This window comes from Brachionichthys hirsutus, chromosome 5 (assembly GCF_040956055.1).
Source record: "Brachionichthys hirsutus isolate HB-005 chromosome 5, CSIRO-AGI_Bhir_v1, whole genome shotgun sequence".
NCBI classification, from domain to species: domain Eukaryota; kingdom Metazoa; phylum Chordata; class Actinopteri; order Lophiiformes; family Brachionichthyidae; genus Brachionichthys; species Brachionichthys hirsutus.
In genome coordinates, this window is record NC_090901.1 from 1,903,239 (window position 1) to 1,918,694 (window position 15,456).

General features: G+C 39.1%; 1 protein-coding gene across 1 annotated transcript in view; it reads left to right on the forward strand.

The window, feature by feature from the left end:
• shank3a (SH3 and multiple ankyrin repeat domains 3a) overlaps positions 1-15,456 on the forward strand; it is a 73,957-nt gene that overhangs the window by 2,038 nt on the left and 56,463 nt on the right. Inside the window, exons 2-3 of the mRNA XM_068739053.1 lie at positions 9,159-9,362; positions 13,020-13,091. Of these exons, the coding sequence (XP_068595154.1) occupies positions 9,159-9,362; positions 13,020-13,091 (276 nt within the window). The remainder of the gene's footprint in view (positions 1-9,158; positions 9,363-13,019; positions 13,092-15,456) is intronic.

A 15,456-nucleotide genomic window follows, 5' to 3' on the forward strand; every position in this document is an offset into this window, starting at 1 on the left:
TGCAGTTGGACACGCTACCTCGGTTGTCCCTCAATCCTTCTCCGGTTTCCTCCTACTTTCAGAAACATGCATTCGTTCCTTCATTCATCTTCGGAGCAGCTTTGTTTCACGCTGCACTATTGACTTTAACACACTCCTCTGGTTGCCCAGATGGGCACAGGTAATTTAAATTGCCTTGACTAAGCCAAATAATTATGTTGCAAAAGTATTACTCAGTGATTGATGAAACTTTGATTAAGTCCTGACTCTTGGCAACAGGAGACAGCAAAGGTGTTTTAGGTTGACACCATTTGTTTAGGTTGGCTGTTGGGAAAAGAAATGCAGCAAATGTTTTTTTTTAATCATGGCTACCTTGTGTCATTCATCATGTCCAACTCCACTATAACTCTATTAATCTATTATCACAGCAAAAAGAGATTGGTTCTCTAAACTACTAATGGGTGTCTCTAAACAGGGGAGAGATGTGCCGTTATAAATAGTCTGCCCCACTACTCTTTATGTGCATTCATCTAATGTTCTCTTCTCCCTGGATAACGAGATAAATTTGAATATTGAGTATGTCAAATAAGCCTTTTCATCACCTTCAGCACACCTGCTCCTTCATCAGTATGGCACAATACAGCCTGGTTTGCTTCTGTACATTGAATTGTTCCACACTATTATTTCCATTTTTGAATCGTATGTGCTGGTACAAGTTTCTTCTTTCTAAAAATGCAAATAAAATCTTAGACTGAGGGTCAAGTTGATTATGATGTAACGAGAAAATATATTTTCTTTTTAGGACATTTCATTTGAACACTAATTAATTCAATTATAAATTAATAGATGTTCACTGAGGATATCCTATTCTCAGCTCTTTAATTGGTGTATTGATCCCCTCTCGTATTTGCTTAATTGAATTATACTGCCTATATTTTCCCTTTCCCTTACACTGTTCACTTTGTCTCTTATTTCTCTCGCTTTGCTTTCCAGAATTTATTTCTCTTTCAGTCTCATCTGAGAGGTTTTTGGGAATACATAGACATAGAAAGGTAGACATTAATATACTTCTTTCAGACTGAACCTTTTTGCAGACGGAGTCCCTAGCACTGCTGTAATATTATCTTTATAACCAATAAGGAGATGACTCAGATTTGAATATTTAATTAATTTTTTATGTAACTGGATGGCAGACATACTTTACCAAGAGATAAGATCATCTAATTGAGTCCTAATTTATGTGGCTTTATAATGAAGTGAAATTGTATGTACAACAAGCCATTATAATAAGCTGAACATGATCCTTGCCAGTGGTATTGCAATACTATACTTCCTAACATGCTGCCATTAGAACATGGAGAATCCCCATCAATTTACATATTCCCAATAAGTTCCAGTGCAATAGGGCTCTGCAGAATTCTCCTTAACAGACAAAGTGATCAAGCTCTACTTTAGCGAAACAGTAGCTCAAAAGAAATCTGTGAATTCAGAATTCCTTTTCTACTTGCTGTCTTGTGATGTCCAATAATTCCAATATAATACAATAATAATAATAAGACTCTGGAATCCAAAATTCTAGAGTCAAATAAGGTTATTAAGTTTATTTCAGTCAGGACAGACAAGTGGATAAAGTAAATATGACAATTTAACACACCAGATGTGATGTGTGATAATAAGCCTGTCAGAAAGACTGGCACTTATACTATTCAGGGAGACTGAGATCAAAGGTATAAGTCCTGAGCAATGGCAAGATATACTTTATATTCCCCTTGGAGTCCATTTACTGATGTTGGTGGTGGCGGCTGATGATTCTGGTGAAACCGCCGAATGTTGAAGTTGGTGTATCTTTAAAGTCTGGGTGAAGATGGGAAGAAGAGCAGCATGACCAAAGGAACTGAACCCAGTGTGCTACTGGATGCATGCGAGGTTTTTGGGAATACATACGATTTCATTGTGTGTGTCAGCAGATGATGATTAATAAAAGCATTTCATTTCATTTCATTTCATTTCATTTCACCAGCTGATGTTGATATATTCATCGTAGTTTGTAGTTACATAAACTTGGTAAAGGGTTATTACAATACAACAAGTCAATATTTACCACGAGTGCGTGTAAACATTAAACATTTCTCTCTCCCTCTCTTTAAGTCTCACCCCCTCCTCCCCTTTCTCCCTGGTGACTGACGTTAACTCCAGAGATTGTTGGCATGTTCGGTATCGCCTGTCAACAGTAATGGAGAAGAGGCCTTTAATTGATGCTTGTTGTGTATGCTGATGTATGTCATTTCCTGTTTCACCATGTGTAAACACAAACAGTGTCTGAGAAAGGACATCATTTAGTAAGGACTTAACTTGTTAAACATTTTAAATATTCAAGCTGAGAGGAAGTCTGTATTTCAACGAACAATTTTACTGCATCTGGACTTGGAAATGCATTTGGTCTGCAATTCTGACTAAGATTTAATATTTCTCCTCTGACCAGTAGGCCTGTGGGTAAAGGTTGGCAATATGTGTCACAACTTCGTGCCACGTGGATGATCATTTAACTCTAGCCCAGAAACACGAGTTGTTTGATATAGTGACATTCAAATGTTCTCTATGCTGCATTAAATATGGATTCAGATTTGTTTGCTTGCTTATTAGGTACACCCAGATATAATTTATGGATCTGTCATGTACTTCGGTAAATGTTTTCAGTCCTTGTATTCAGAATTGCCAGTGTGTATCTAGGAATAAAACATCTACACTATACTTAAATGGAACGCTTTCTTATCCAATGTTATCCCCTCCACCATTTAGGTTTTTGGCCAGAATATTGTAGGATATGGGCAATTGTAAGATTTTAACAATGTTTGGACTAAAATTACACATCGACATCCCTATTGGTTCTACCACACGTCACAGACGTGATCTGGATAAAAATAATGTTATTGATCTGCTGATACAGAAGGTTTGAATTTATGGTTAATTTTGGTGCAATTACATAATGGGGAAGGAGAGCTACCTTGGCAGAGGTTTGTGCTCGCTGTATGCGGTCTAGATTTTCAATTAGAATTTAAAATGTGAGTAGTTTGATATTTTATTCTTTTAATGGAAAGTACAGTGAGAATAGTCTGCAATGTCTGTATAAATTATTTGTAAATAAATAATATGGAGGGCAGCACGGTGACGCAGTGTTTAGCGCTGTTGCCTCACAGCAAGAAGGACACAGGTTTGAAGCCGACTTACGCCCTTTCTGTGAGGAGTTTGCATGTTCTCCCCGTGTCTGCGTGGGCGGCTTGTCTAGTTCTCGCCTGTTGACTGCTGGGATAGATTCCAGCATGACCCGCGACCCGGTAACGGACAAAGCAGTTCAGAAAATGAATGAATAATATGAATGGAACCTGCTGGCCTGAAAAGTGATGTTTAACTTTAACCTCGTATTCTTTCTGATGCCCTGAATGGGATGATCTATCTGGTTTAAAAAATAAGTCAGATTGTGTGTAAGCTAAGTGGGTCACAAGTGTCATGGTTGTGTGTTCACTTCCTGTTTTATTTTAGAGGCAAAGCCATTAATATCATGACTTGTTCTTTTTAACTTCTTCTATTAGTTTCGTGTCATCTGTTTTGCCGCTTTTGGTTCCCCTCCCCTGCCATACTGTCTTTTCATCATCTGTTCATTCGCTCTCTCCCTCTGTGCCAACGTAAACTGTCAGTGTCAGTTTATTGCTGCATTTTTCTCGTGTCTTCCCTTTTTAAGTTTTCCCCCTAAATTTTTCCCTCTACTGTGAGGGTCTGATTATTTTCACCTGGCTCCAATTGTCTCTTTGCTTCCGTGCCACCTGTTTGTCATTGTCTTGTCACTGATCACTGTCAATCTGATCTGTTGTTGATGATCATCGCCTCTTCCAGACATTGTTCGCAGTAATTCCCAGTGTTGTTTGTTTCCCTGGATTCTTGACTTCCCTGGTTATGGATTATTAAATCACTGACTAGCACCTCCCGTGTCTCTCTTTTCTGCATTTGGGTCCTCGTCTCAAAACTGCCTTGAAACGTAACAAACATTGATGATTGAGAGGGATTACTTAATTCTGAATCTTTACTTCCTTGAATGAAAATGTTACTTTCAAAGAAGAGTAAATTCAAGTGAAACTACGTTACACAGCCAGTCAGAAATGATGGACAGGATATCAGAAGGACAAAGTTGGACACTATCACAATGATGGTGAAGAAAGGCAGATTCACAATATCAAGAAAAACAAAATGCAAAGTTTAAGGTAAAATAGATTTTTGATTCAATTGATCAAATGCATACATTGCAAAAGGATCTATCCAAAAATAAGTCTAATATTTGGAGAGTAGATTAATCATAAATTAATAATAAGTAATGATGAATGAGAAGAAGAGAAGAGAAAATTAGTAAGTTGATGTGATACAAATGGGAAAATGTTTCATGACTTACATGCATGTATGAAAGTTATTTGCGTGGTCGAATGACATTTTGCAAACTGTCTGGTCTCAGAATACTGCAGGCTTACTATCGCTTGATATATATATATATGCTTTTAAAAGCTTAACCAACATGAGAATTTCAACAAGTATCAAGTTTTAGTCAGCAAGTTTCCTTGGCAACCATCTGAGGTGTGCTGCTCTTCAGTACCCCTTCAGTGTAACTGGCTTATTTTATGTAAATGTAAGGAAACGGAAGCAAAACTGGTTGAGAAAAACTGAGAATGAACCTGTTCTCTCAAAAAACTACCTCCTTATCTCTTTAAAAACATGTTGTTGCTTGTTTGTGATAGGGTTTTTGAGATGGTCCTCTATGAGGTTTTGAGACAAAAGCAGTTCAGTTAGTCTACAGCTGATCTGGTGGCATAAGTCTTCTGTTTATCTTATACATGTTATCTCCCAGTATACAAGGGAAGCACCAGTATTAGCTATATTAGTTGTGTGCTGTGCTGTGCTATCCCTTCAGGGCATTGATTAGGGCCCTTAGCTCTTCCCACATCCAGTAGGAGCCCAGCACTGTTAATTAGTGCATATGTCATCTGGGCAGCGACAGCCAGAGGTCTTGGGAGATTGAGACCGGGCTGTGTGAGAGTCATTACACTCCATCATTTCAGCACTTTCTTTTCTTTTCACTGCACTTCACCACTACAGTAAATGCTCCTGCTCTCCAGTCGATATATCACTTCTTGCTAAAAGGCGACAACAGTGCCCTGTCTCTTTCTATTGTGAAGGGATGCCATCTGTGCCTTTCGAGATACGACAGTCATGTGCTGCTCCATGCATCATCCCTGCTTCCATAATCATGAATAAACACATACAAAAAAATCCATCTTAATTAGCAAGGCACTTTTGGTTAATGTTCTGAATGCAGATGTGGAATGATATAATGTGTTTGCGTGCTTGTTAACACTTAGTTGACCTGTTTGCACTTAATTTGAATTTAAGTTCACACATGCTTATATATTTGACTTCTCTATTGAGGAAAACTGATCAATCCATATTTCGCTATGTGAGACTAAATATTAAAATAAAGTATTTGTGAGTCAAAACAAAATCTAAGATACTAAATGTGTTCACTCATGTGGGTGCTGTACTATAGGTCTGTTATATATAGAGTCCAGCAAGTCAATTTAATTTGCAGATTTTACCTCAGAGAGGTTGTTGGACGTGGTGATGTGGATCGTTTCCGGGTTGGATGATTTATTAATTTCTTTTTATATTTTTGGTTGTCTGATACTTGTTTACCCAACATTGGTTGTAAAACAAAAAGCATTACAATTATATGAACACATATCTTGAAATTTAGACCATGGATGTTATCACCACACTTGATACGATCATGATACGTAGATGACTGTCTGCGTAAAGAAAAATGACTCCCTGCTCAGCGATTATCTAAACATGTTCTCCAACCTCTGACTAAGACAACTCCAGAGTATGAGTAGTGGTTATGTGCTGGGTTACGGATGCTTTGATGGAAACCTTGATCAAGCACAGAGTTGACCCTTGCTTGCAGCTTTTCATTTGTGGCACACAACATAACGTTCTGTGTGCTCTTGTCAACAGATTTTACAATCACTGGACGCATAAATCAAGACAAACACCTGTAAACCTGCTTGGATGTACTCTTAAGAGCCCACTGATCCATGTGTGGCTTAGATCTTCTAATAATGCTCACTGGAAAACACACAGCTTTTCATCTTCCTTGATGCTGCTTCTGTCCAATATCACACCACGCTCCATAAGCATGACCTACAGTTCGTCTTTCATCTCCTGCCTCAAGCCTTTGCTCTCCTGTTCAATCATCCTTCACTTATGTCTTTGATATAAACAGACAAATGATTGAGGTTTAACCTTTGTTAGAAGAGTGTGAAGACAAGCGGGCGACTTGGAAGAATGTTACGCGTGACTTTTATGTGGAGGGACTGATAAAGACGAGAGGCAAGGCCACACTGGCTGCACGAGAAAACGAACGGAAGCACAACAGCTCATGCATTTATCACGAAAATTGTAAAATGGTTTGCTGCTGTATCATTCTTCTTCTCTTACCTGCATGCTCCCTATCTCATGTTCTTTAATCTTCTCCCAAATCATTGTCACATTACATATTTAATAACACACCTGTGGGGTTGCTTGGGGTTATTAGCTGGTTTTGAATGTTTCACCATCAACCCTACCCCAGACCAGGGTGTAAATGTATTGAGACGACAACTTATGGTGAGTAGATATTGGTGTAATACTTGTTTAATAGTTATTGCAAGTGCATAATATAAAGTTTATTGGTAAGATTATAGTCCCCTTTTTTAATTTAATTAGCCCCCGGTCCGCGAGAAAATTGCCCGCCATGAAACCGGTCCGTGGCAGGAAAAAGGTTGGAGACCAACGCTCTATCCCATCAGTAACTCCATTTGAGTGCACATCGTTAGCCTAATAGCATAATTGCCTATTTCTTAGGCAATGCCTATTGAGGTTAACAATATGAGAAAATGCACTTAACTGAGGAGGGGAGCACTGCTGATCACCCCTGTCTGTGTGATAGTTCTTCATATATTTCACCTACAGTATATGCAGCCACCAGCGCTATGGTCGAGTCATGTTATCCCTCTGCTTCAGAGCAAATGTGATGTGAGTGGGTGAAATGACACAACTTTACTTCAGCAAATTGCTTTACCTGCAGCGATCCACGAGCAACAGACATTGAGAGACCCTATTAAAAGAGAGGGTGCCAACAATGGTGCACGAGGCACAGCAGTTTAGTTAACATCAAGCTTGTTGCTGATTGGAGGCATTTGAAATGTTAAGTAAACAAATCAGATAAGTAACTTAATTTGAATGAATTTACATTTAAAAGAGTCAATGTATAGATGCAATTAGAAAGACCAGATTGAATAGATTATATATTGAGTTGTATATTGATTAGCCATCTATCTTTTGTGCACCTAAAAGTGAGTGTTGTGTCATGGTTATGTGGGCTTTTTGCAGGGCCGTGAGAGATGCATTTTATTAATAGCTGAATCTGATTTTATTCAGACTTTCAAGTCTGGAGTTAACCAGAAAGTGACTGTACAGATGATAAGAGGACTTGTTGTCTGTATGAACACCCAGCATGTTTGAATGGGCAAACTGTTGATAAGATGGCAACTATTTATTAGGATTGGGTACATCGAGTACAACAGCACCTCAGTTTTTATAATTTACTCACCCTTGAATTACTTGAGGTGGATACCGTTCTCAACAAAAATGGTCCCATTACTACTTTAAAGAGAGGCAACAGGGGCTAATTGCCCTACTCAGCACTATAATCCCCCCCCCCCCCCCCAAAAAAAAGGACCTCACCTTCATCTGGACGTGTACCCCACAGGCTCCACCGATGAAAGGAGGCTATCACAATCCCATGAAAGGAACGTGACAAGATGAACAAAATATTTTATATCATTTAAATATTTTATCATGAAAAATAAGTATCCTAAGCATTTGATCACATCTACTACTTCCATTTGTATCAGTGGAATCTTGATTCCATATCCATTTTTCTTAACCGAGTCTCTAAAAACCATTCTTTCATTATCTCATCTTTTGACATGAGGACTTTTTAGGTGCAATGAAGGTCAATGAGAATGAAGCTCAAAACCATACTAGAGATATACTTATTATTTTTAAACCCAGAATTCTATCTTTTAGTAATAGTGAGACTTCTACATGCTTTTAAGTCTTTGCAGCTACAGCTACTATCGTTTAGCTTGTTCATGTTGCAGTTACAGCTTCCTGCACACACACACACACACACATTACTTGCGCCTGAGCATTTGGCCGTTACGATAGTTTGCTGTATTGTTTTGAGACGGTAGGATTTCTCAACAGTTGTGTGTCAGAAGCGTATTGATGCTGAACAGGATAAAGTTGAGATTCCAAATCAATATTGTTGTCAGCGTTGATTGATTTATTGCTTGGGCTTTGCACACAGCCTCTCTCTCCCTCCCACCCCTCTCTGCCCTCTATTCCTCAGGGTGTGCAGTGTGTTAACAAAAGGGAAGTGCTTGGCCTTGCAATAGTCAGTCCTTGGACAGTCTGGGACTGGAACAGTGTAGCAATTTATTTAATCTCTTAATTATGACAAGATAAGTAAATATTCTAGTAAATATGACCCACTATGTGACTAGTTATAATGTAACTTTAGTCTTGAACAGAAATTAAAGATATATCTTAGAGGAGGATTTCAGTCTGCGTATTATGTAGGAAGTTGGCTTCACATTTTCCACAGGCATCCATGATTTTGCACCATTTTATTTATGGTTGGAGACAGAGGTACTATGGCTTAAAACACTTAAATTCAGAACAGGAGTAATGCACCATTGCATGTAGATATACATTAAACAACTAAAATATGTAGTAATGGAGTGTTTCTGTAAGAGCTGTTGCATATGTTTTGGTTTACAAGTACTGTTTGGATTATCTTTATTAAAAAGTAATGCATAATGGTGAAATGCTGCCTTCCTTATTTTAATTAAAGACTGTGCTTGTCCCCCAGGCACAAAATTAGAAAGTCAACAAATGCATCTGATGAAAAACATGTTGTAAAATATTCTAGCTAATTTCTCAGCACCTAAATCTCATACGAATCAGCAAACTACCACTCTGAAACAAATGACATGAATTTAACCCATTCCACCCCATTGTTCTCTCCTCTGCAGAAATGTATGAAATTCAACGTAGATGCACCGATCTGGCGGTCAAAGCAGCGGATCCTGTGTAATCTCAACCAGAGCCTGAAGGATGTACTCAACTATGGCCTCTTTCAGCCAGCATACAACGGCAAAGCTGGAAAATTTCTGGATGAGGAGAGACAGCTAAGAGAATACCCCTTCCCGTCCATCGCTCCCGTACCTTACCTGGAGGTATGTGTGAATCTTATGAACGATGCTTTAATGATTGTTTGCAGGAGAGAATAAATGTGTTTGTGTGTATACAATATATCCATCTATGGATGGAAAGGGATGGAGTACTTAATTTGTAACCCTCAACATAATTACTGGGATCGGTGAAACAATTAACTATTGAATTAATCACTGCTATTTTCTTCTGGGATTCTGAATCTATTCTATTCTATCTATTTCTCTGTTCCTGTCATTGGATGGTAACGGTAATGGCAACAAAAATTCTGAAATGAGGGCACCGAACTGTGTATTTTGAGACTATTGTTATATTGTTGCCTTGATAATTACCTAACCTATATCTTTAAGATAAACAATAGGAAATGGAAAAATGATAAATGAGCTATGAAAGTTTTTCAAATCTACCAATATCTTACACACAGACTTGCGTTACAGTGCTGGCAGAGGCTGCAGTGCTCATTAGGTGTGATGCAGTGCTTCCTATTCAAAGAGCCCTACAATATTTCTGTGCTCAGCAATTCCCACATATTACTCACTCAGTATTTTGGGTTCAAGGTCTTGCCTGAGGACTATATGACATATAGCCCAAGGCGAGGATCAAACAACCCACCTTCCTTTTTCTGTTGCACTTGCTACAGCCATGGCTGAATGAATTCTGCTTCTGGGTTGTCTGTATGCCACATTCTTGGTAATCCAAAATACAATGCCTTGAGAACCTATTAGTTTTGATGGTCAAAGCTCAGGTTCCCTGTTTCCTCATGTCTGCCCCCACACACTTGATTGCAATACCTTAGCAGCACAAATGTCCATCAAGCCTGAACTCATTAGATTGCGGTAGTTCAAGGTCAAGATGATTTCATTTCTGAATGGCTGGATGAATCTGTGGCGAGCCGAGACGGTTCACGAGAGAGCGGAACCCAAAATGCAGAGACGTAGACCAGAGGAAAGGTTTTAACGAAACTTTAATGGAATAAATAACAAGACAAAATACAAAACTAAGGAAAGCCGGATGGACAGGCCTCACAAAATACATAAAGAAAAAACACTGCCTAGGAAACTCAAAAGCACTATAGTAAACAAGGGAAACGGCTGGGGTTCAAGATACAAAAAAAACATAAACACACAGCCTAGACAATGTTCAAAAAGCAAAGAATAATGGCAACGTGCTGTGGAAACAAACCAGAAGAGAATACAACAACGCCTGGAGCAACACGGGAGGTCAGAGATGTCCAAGGAACAGGCCCGCATGTGTGCTGGAGAATCAATCATCTGGCCAGGAACAGCGGGTAGAGTCAGCATTTAAAGAGTGGCTGCTGATGATCGGTAAGGGTTTGCAGGTGAGGCTCGTTGGAATCTTGCTGGTTCGTCTTCAGCCGCAGCTGAGAGGCATGCAACAGCAGCTGGATAGAGCTAATCTCTTGTTATCTTGTTTACCTAAACAAGAGCTAAAAGATATATTAAAATACTTACTGAAGAAGTATATTAATGAAATACTATTTTCCATTAGGCTAAATGTATTTTCCACACAGGATATGTTAGATGACAATAAACGGCATGGGAAGCCTAAGTCATATCTCTGTCTAGAATTGGGATACAATTTCAACGCAGGTAATGTCATGGAAGGGTGGAGGCCCTTCTACTTCAGCATAGCAAATACAATTCGGAACATTCGGCACAAAGGCATTTGTTTTGTCATTAGTGGTGACTCAGAATTTCGTGATTTCTGTATAGAGTCATTTATGTTGGAAAACAAGTGTCGCCTCTTTGAGGCACCGTGATCAACACACTGTAATCAGCACTATCAAATGATTACTATTAATATGAACCTGTATGATAAGACTCTCCACCACCACCCAAGAAAGCCTATTTCCCACTGAACATTATTCATTAGAATTAAATATTAATTATTTTGTAGAAAATCTATTTTGCCCTCCCAAAAAACATTGTACAAATTGTTCTTCCATCACAACATACAACATCTGATTAAACTGGACTCACATGGATGTAGATGGCCGGGGGGTGCAGGCATACATCTGTGATGCAGTAATTCTAGTGTCTGTCACAACGTGTCAATCAGGCCTAAGCAAAAGCACGAAGCTCGGTGACAGTGTGTTGTCTGAAGCAGCTGTCATCGCTCATAAATAATTGATTCAGTTGTCCATCATGCTTTTTGGTATGCGAGAAGCAGGCGTAAGACGATATGTTGCTAAACTTGCAGGCAGCAGCAGTAAGAAGTGGGTTTTCTTAATGGCCAGCTTTGTTTTCACTAGTTTTATGATACGTCAAGAGATGGAGAGAGTAATAAAGATTTACTTCCCCCTTCAGCCTCAGTTTGATGCCAGTCTGAGATGCATTGGAAGATACTGTGATTATTATTACCTCCGAAAGTGATACTTGGAGGGGGTTATGTGATAACCTCTTTTGGTTCGCTTACCTTACATACAAGATATCGCTGTTATCAAATGACAAAATTGATAACGAGATTTTCTCTTGTGGATCTTTCAAAGAAAGTTGATCAAATTTTGAGATAGGTTCTGGGTGGAAATGTAGATTCTGACTAACTTCTTCCTCTTCAACAATGTAAGGATTTTTTTTTTACATTGTAAATCTTATTCAATATTTTCCCAGCATCAGGAAAAGTAGTAGTATGCTAATAAAAATGGAAATACAGAAGCTTGAATATCTAATTATATTTTACCATCACTCAGAACTGGATCAGGGAGATTTAGAAATGTGTTTGGCATGCCTTCATGAAAATAGGTTTTTCAGGTTTTTTTGGGTGATACAGAACCTGCAAAGTGGAGACACTTTCGGTTTCCCGATCATTTATTCATAGCTCTTGTTATTACCTTTGCCAAGACTTTAAGAAAAAAGTTAAAGCACTTTATGTGTCAGAAATACAGACTGGATTAGCGACTCAAAACATCTGCTCTGTCGAGGCTTTATCCCATTGCTGAAAGTACATTGTGTCACTAAACAGATGCACACACACACCCATGCACAGAAGAAAAAAGAAAAAATACAAATACGTGGCAGATCCATCCATCCATCTTCTTGCTGCTTTTGTTTTGCGGGTCACGGGAGTTGCTGGAGCCTATTCCAGCTTGCTAAGCGCGAGATACGGGATGCACCTGGGCTCCATCACCCGTGCATTGCGGGGCCACACAGAGACAGACAACTATTCATGCACACTCTCTCATGCACACTACAGACAACAATCCACCTAAAATGCATGTTTTTGGAGGAAACCAGAGAAAACTCACGCAGACACGGGGAGAACATACAAACTCTGCACAGATAGGATTCAAACCTGGTACATTCTTGCTGTGATGCAACAGCACCAACCACTACACCACCGCACCGCCATATGTCGCGAGTCCTGCACAGTAAAAGCTTTGAAAGGTCTTCCACATTGTCTTTGATGTACAGATAACACAAACCTTGCCGCATGATTTTTCAGGGCTAAAATGTAAATTAGTTCATTCATTCTGCTGAGCTGTGTGTCTGTCAGAATTAACAGAACGACACTCGACTCAGTTGAGAGAAAGCTTGCTGAATGTAACTAAGTTTTGTTTAGCATTATGTGTATTTTTAAGCAATCCAGTGTACGCAAAACAAAAGTAAAAATAGCCACTTATGGGCGTTCTTGCTGTGTTCCAGTTCCGCTATAAAAGGCGCGTCTACACTCAGACCTACCTGGAAGAAAAGCAACTGTCCAAGCTCCACACCAAGGTAAGAACAAACAGCCTGCATGCTGTCATCCGGACATCTGAGGAGCTTCTCTTCTGGCTGAACTCAGTGAAGAACACACAATCCGAAATGAAAGCTTTGGTCTCTCAGCTTAGCGAACAGGTCGTGTATACGTCAATGCTATTTGATAATAGATCCTCTGTAACAGCTCAGCTAGATGTGTTTGTTGGTCCATTCATGTGTAAGCTGCCTGCAGCATTGGACATGAAGAGCACTTAGAGCTTCACATGATGAGGGGACTGGCCATTGTGAGTATTGTTTAATTGCTACCCTTTTTAAATACTTGTCCAAGTCGCAAGCATTCCATTAACAAATGAATGTTCTGTACAGTATAGCCACTGTGGTCTTCTGTACACTAATTTTATTTATTGCATTCAAGGGCTTTAAGAGGCGGTCACTTAATCTGAGGAAATAGATGCTTCTCGACCTAGAAATGTACTTAAATGGTGATGTACTGTAATTGCATAAAATTCTCTAAGAACAAAGTTCTCCACTTTGCCAGAGATGCTTGACCAGGGTAAGATTCCTGCCGCATTTTATTTTATTTCCCTGTCTGCCTGAGGAAAATATAAAGTCTTAATCTGTCTTTACCTGCTGAATAGACCAGCAACAGCAACAGCAACAGCAAAGAAGCTGTCTGAACTGAACTGAAGGTCATGCAAGTGGTCGCAAAGACGGATCCAGGGAAGCAGAATAAGAAAAGACTGGCTCATTGGGGCTATTGATAAACCCAGACCAACAGACAGTGTGAATACTAATGAATTGCAATGTTTACAGAAAACTACGATGAGTGAAGTAATGGAAAACAGTTGTGCAAGAGGGTAATAAATCAGGTAATTATCTGAAGCAGAAACTCAGTGGGGACGACATGTAGATGGATGAATCTTGGAAGCTGGCAGGTTTAAAAGTGTGTGTGTGCGTGCGTGATATTCCCGGTTAGATATTTGTCAATAATTCGTCAGAATTGAAAAGAAGAGGCCATAATATGTTCACCCAAGTCCAAGGTTTTGGGAATAGTGTTCCGAATTTACAATTGAAATTAAACTGAAAATTGTCTCTCAAAGAGAATCAGTTTTGGGTTTAATTATATTTTACCCATCTAATTAGTGGGTGCTTTCTACTTTGTACTCCTATTTGAATACTTTTTTTTCTCCCTTCACTCCCGGCTTGCTGCACAGCTTCCTTGTTAGCCCCGCCCAGCCTATTTCATATTTCCTATCTATCTCGTCACATCCGGTTTTCTCTTATTTTATTACCTCATTCCCTTTCTGCCCTGCTCATTTACATCTGCCCACCGTCACCTATTCCCCCTAGCTTGTGTTTTAGTCCGATTTTGAATTCCACCGATAACACAGAGCAGATCATGTTTTTTCAAATAAGCCAGTTTTATTCCACATAGTCTTCACTTGAGTTACTCAAAATAATTTAAGCTCTGCTACTGTGAAAATTGAAAGGTATATGCTTTTCTTTTTTATACTACTGACTCTGCAAACACATAGGCCTACATTCTGTATGTGTTTAAAATGTGGTATCTAATTGCTTATGTGTTGACAGACAGACATATAGATAGATAGATAGATAAACTGAGTTAAAATGCTCCACTCATCGTTTAACACTGCCAGTGACGACAAAAATAGATATACAGCAATGGGTCAGGCTGTCAAATACAGTTTGTTGCAAAATATGAGTTGTAATCTTACCACTGCCAAGAATGCTTAAAATGTAGGTGATAATTTCACACAGTCGGCCATCCATGAAGACGGAAGCTGTCATGATTGGCCAGTAGAAGTGGAAATATTGAAATGTTCACAGTCAATCTCTCCTGCAAAGACGAGGTCACAGAGTTGAAGCTTGAATGTGTGAATGGACAGTAAAATCCATGGTTTGAGCGATGTGATCCAGGACATCATCTACCTGAGAGATGGTGGTGATTTTGTTGGAGGAGCAGACAGAATATATTCCTGTTTTCCTCTGTGTGTAATCTTACGGGCATGCAGCCTTGAACTCAGCTGCACCAGTCACTATCAGAGTTATCAGGGCTAGCATCTGTCATTTTGTATTTAAAAAATAAGCAAAGTTCAGACTTCAGACTCAATTTTGGAACCACAAAAGCCTGTAGTTTGAACTCTAGACTAGCAAATAAGCTGTACTGATAATGGAAAATCTCCTTCTCAAAAATGCTATTAAAATTCTGTAAGTGTTACCTTAACTGCAGTACTTGGGTCATGGGTTATTCAATCAAAGGTTTTTGCAGGTCTATGTAAAGGCAGGGATAATTTCTGGAAAACCAGACATTGGATTGAATTAGGGAATAGCTCTAAAGAAAAACTGTCATAAATTAATGGGA